The 4,628-nt window shown below is 31.1% G+C and overlaps 1 protein-coding gene across 1 annotated transcript; it reads right to left on the minus strand.

Annotated features, from left to right (window-relative positions):
* Positions 1 to 1,034: 1,034 nt before the first annotated feature.
* Positions 1,035 to 4,236, minus strand: LOC106684938 (probable phosphorylase b kinase regulatory subunit beta). Its single transcript, XM_014427324.3, has 3 exons — positions 3,993 to 4,236; positions 3,774 to 3,909; positions 1,035 to 1,272 (listed from the first exon to the last, which is right to left on the minus strand). The coding sequence occupies exons 1-3, from the start codon at positions 4,096 to 4,098 to the stop codon at positions 1,050 to 1,052; spliced, it is 465 nt and encodes a 154-aa protein (XP_014282810.2). The 5' UTR covers positions 4,099 to 4,236; the 3' UTR covers positions 1,035 to 1,049.
* Between the last annotated feature and the right edge of the window lie 392 nt (positions 4,237 to 4,628).

Genomic DNA, 4,628 nt, shown 5'->3' on the forward strand with positions numbered 1-4,628 from the left:
TCAGTCAAGTCTGAGTCAGTGAGTGTCTGCCACCTTTGCAGCCATCCTGTCAGAGTCAATGTTTTGAATAATGGGTTCGTACAGTAATGAAGGCTGTCAAAAAATTTGATAAGTCTCCTCGATATAAATTCTGTCATAGTCTGTAGTTCAAATGTCATATATATAGTCTTGCTCTTTGAAGTGAGGTATGGCTCTTAGCCATTAAAGGTACATTGGTCAGCATAACTGCTCCGTAGAGCAGGGGTGTCCTCAGCACACTACAGTAGATCATTAATTTGAGGCGGAGAGAAAGATTAGGAGAAGTTAGCATGTTGTTGCTCTTAAGACTTGGTCCTGATTTGCTTGATCTTCTTATTACAGCGAAAAGCTATCGTTAAGTTTCTATCAAGGGAGACACCTAGATATACTATGCTACCTTCAGTACCAGGTCAATTCTTGGTCTATCCAAATACCTGGTCTATTCTCGTACCCAGCTACTTTATATACTTTAGGGAAAGGACACTTGTTCTTCTGGAAGTAGAAAATAATTTATTTAAAAATTTATTTTATTAAATTTTAATAAATTTATGGCTTTTTTTTTTCCACATGCTATTCAAGAATAGTAATCACAACATAATTTTTTAATTTAATTTTTATAAGATTTTAGTCCTTACTTTTCAGAACAGTAAATATATTTTGGAATCCTTCGGCTCTATAGATTTTTTTTTTTATTAATTGGAAATATTAGTATACAATGAAATGTTATTTAATGTCTGCCAGGTCTTAGCCTCACTGAAAAAGCATGGCAGATATCAAATACCAAATACCAAATACAATGGTGTAGACAGATTTGAACCACAATGCAGATTTAAATTTCTTGAGAACTTCTCAATAGATTTTGGGTGAACCAAATTATTGGAAATAGCATTTATTACAAATTCTACTTAGTTCACATTTGTGATTAAATGAATGATATTAAAGATAAAATAATATGGGAAATCCCTGTTTATATGAATGTAAACAAGCGCTCTGGAGAATGGCCAAACACCATTCCTCGACTTAACTTTTGTTTAATAAAACTCTACCTGTAGATGGTTGTATTCTTCATCTGAATATACTTCAGCACCACTGAGGAGATGAAATTTACTATGGAGAGCGAAGGTACCACACTGTTTCTGCTTAAACTGCTCGATCCTAGCAGACTGCTTAATCCAACATGTTAAAATACCTCTCATACACTTCACAGCAGATTGTCCAAGTTCATAGGATTTTCCTCTATCATCATCAATCCTCCTAAAAAAGTAAAATTAATTAAAACTTATAAAAACAGTATAAGTTGAGAAGTGGGAACCAAAAAGGATGTGAAAATAATTTTATAAATAACAATCAATATGACAATGATATTATACTAAATAAGGTTGACAGAAAATAATTTAGGTTTTTTAATGTGAAATAATACTCAATTTTTTTATACCATATATGAATTTTAATCCATCAAATACTTTCCATTCTGTTCAATGATAACTTCATGATCCCGCACTCATAGGACTTCTAGCTCTAATCAGAAAAAAATTAACCAAGTGCAATTAGAGGTCAACGTTATTAGAGAAATTTTTACCATTAAAAAAGATTTGTAAACTTCGAAATAAATCGTAATCCGATGGTACAAGGTTAGGGCTAGATAAGGGTGGGGATGGAACATCACTTCCCAAGCAAGCTTCCTCCAATCTCTCAAGTTATGGGCAGTAGATAACAGAATTAAGCGTTCAGTGGCTTGGAAATAACTCCAAATACACATCTTTACATCTTTATAAATTAACAGGATGATCTTTCCCTAATGCAATTCAGCTTTCATTATAATTCTTGTGCTGGTTCATCATACTTGGACCACATTCTTTTTTGATTAATGTTATTGTAGATGATCCATTATTCATCACCAGAGATAATTTGTTTCAAATATGGGTTGATTGCATTATATAGAATTGTTTTCTATAGCAACCTAAAAGCATTAACAACTGAATCTCAAAAGGAATAAATTCTAAAATAAACAAAATGATAACAAACCAAAAATAACAATATCGACAGGTGGAAACAGAAATTATTTTTTTGCCAACCCTATGTAATACAAACCTAATAAGGATAAAAAGAATGTCAAGCCCTGGGATACTTCCAGTCGCAAATGCCGTAGAGAGGAGGTTGTACAGACCAGGCTGAGAATAGGTCACACAAGGCTCACCCACTCCTATCTTATTTCAAAAGAAACGCCTCTGAACTGCCATTATTGCAACAACAATCTAACAATAAGCCATATTTTCCAACGATGCCCATATTTCACACCACACCTCAATAGCTTAGGACTAAACCAAGATATCCCAAAAACCCTTGGAGACGATGATAAAGCAATAAAATTGGTGTTTCAGTTTTTAAAAACATAAAATTTACTGACAAAAGTATAACTTGATCGGAAGGAAAAAAAAATAAAAATAATAATAATCAAATTAAAAAATAAATAAAATTTAACCTGGGTTATCTCTATAGGAAGTCTGGTGAGTCAATTCATAATAAATTTTTGAGGTTAATAACTTCCAGTTGAATGAAGTTTGTACTAAATTATCATAACATGGTACAACGTTTCGGGACCACTGTCCCATATTTATGTACTTCAAACCTCATAATTTCATATAGGAAATCATGTCACACTTTACATTGTTTTCTCTTTTCTCTTAAAATAAAATTTAACGAATATTAGCAAAATTAAATAAAATATAAATGGCGTTGATGACCAATGAAGTTTCCCACCACTAAACAAAAACAAACAAACCTAATAAGAAACAACAAAAAAATCTATACAAAAGAAGTTGAAACTTTTTATTCACTATTTACAAAGTAAATTCCTACAGACAGAAAATTTCTTAATCAGAACATTTTTAAATCAGTTTCAATTAAAGTTTTTCAAATCAGATGTATAGTGGCACTAAAAAAAAAAAAAAAGAAAAGAAATCTATTAAACAATAAGGAATTTAGTTAAACATTTAATTTCACACCATGAATAATCTAATTCATTCTTGAAGTTAAATTAAATTAATAATGAAAAATTAATTATTTTCCTATGCGGTTAAAAATATAGACTATATTTTAAAATTGTTTATGTTACATGTAATGATAATATACTAATGCTACCTTATGAAGACTTAGTCTTAACAAAAGTGTGTATAAAATATTATTTTAATTTCAGTATAAAATCTACACATTAAGATTATGCTTCAAAGTCTCGACCATCATTGTCGATTAATTTAACCACATTTCGTCGACTGACCAAGGCAGTACTTCTATTTTAAAACTGTATATACACTTCTGAATTGTTCACACTTAAGTTGAGCATCAACATTACTGGAAGGACAAATTCAAAGTACAAAACAACTTCGGAGGGGCAACCTGATTCGAAGAGTGTTGTTTCCAGAAAAAATGAATCAAAACACTGCTGTGTAACAATGTACACCTTCATATTCACTACAGAAATTTCCCTTGCTCCAGACTTTGTACTCAGTACTTTTTTCCAGTAATATCTCAGAAGACCAGACAATCAAGCACTTGTCAATCAGAGAAATGTTATGTACTCATCTAGTTTGATTCAGGAGGGGTTTATCAAACCAAAGTTCTTGTTTACAGAAAGTAATCTAATTATCAGAAGCAAGCACTCAACCCCTACCTTGCTTTCATATCAATCGCCAAAAAAAATCACTATAAATTATTTATATTTCTTAATTTTCAACATGAATATGATCTATTATTACCTGTATGACTGGTACAGACTCCAGATAGCTGCTGCACAATAAATACTCTCTCTAACACTTCCAATGGTTTCATCTGTTGATATACAAGGAAAAAGACCAGTAACAGGACTCTGGTACCTCAGCAGTTGTCTTTTAACTATTAAACAAAAATAAAATTAGTTGCTCTTTGTTATTAAGAATTTTTAATCTGTTACTTTTCTTTTATAATTAGAACCATACTTATTCCATAGAAAATATCCAATTGACCAACAACTTCTTCATAACTTGAAATTTTTTGTTGAAATTCACTTTCAGTTTCGTAACACGTAGAATTACTTGGAGGCATAATTATGTCTACTATTTTAAAACCACACACTAATAAAAAAAAAAAAATGAGATTTGTATTTTTTTTAATTCAATAATTCCACATTGCTATTGAACACTTTCATTATCTTTATCATTTGTGCTGTTCAATATGGAGTCGGTTTGTATGATTGTTGTTACTAAGAAGCGAGGTATAGAGCGAAAACGGTTTTATTGAGTCAAAGCCAATAGGAACAGCATCAACTGGCCACCATTGCTTAGGCTACGTCACCCGGGAGACTTTTTATCCCTTTTTGTTATTCTTCATTGACTTATAATTCCTCGTTTCTCTTCGTTACATGTTTTTATATTTCACCATTTTCATTTACCAATCTTATTATTCCTTATTGTTTTATCATATCATTCCTTACATCAGCATTATTATTTTTATCCGTTTTCATTGTTCTTTATTGTTATTGTAACATTGGCCAAATCGTTGGCCAATGTAAAATATTATTTTAATATGTTATTTTTCGTCCTATCGTTAATTGATAATAGTCCTTAAAATACCCG

This window comes from Halyomorpha halys, unplaced genomic scaffold (assembly GCF_000696795.3).
Source record: "Halyomorpha halys isolate HHAL.00 unplaced genomic scaffold, Hhal_1.1 Scaffold630.1, whole genome shotgun sequence".
Classification (NCBI taxonomy): Eukaryota; Metazoa; Arthropoda; class Insecta; order Hemiptera; family Pentatomidae; genus Halyomorpha; species Halyomorpha halys.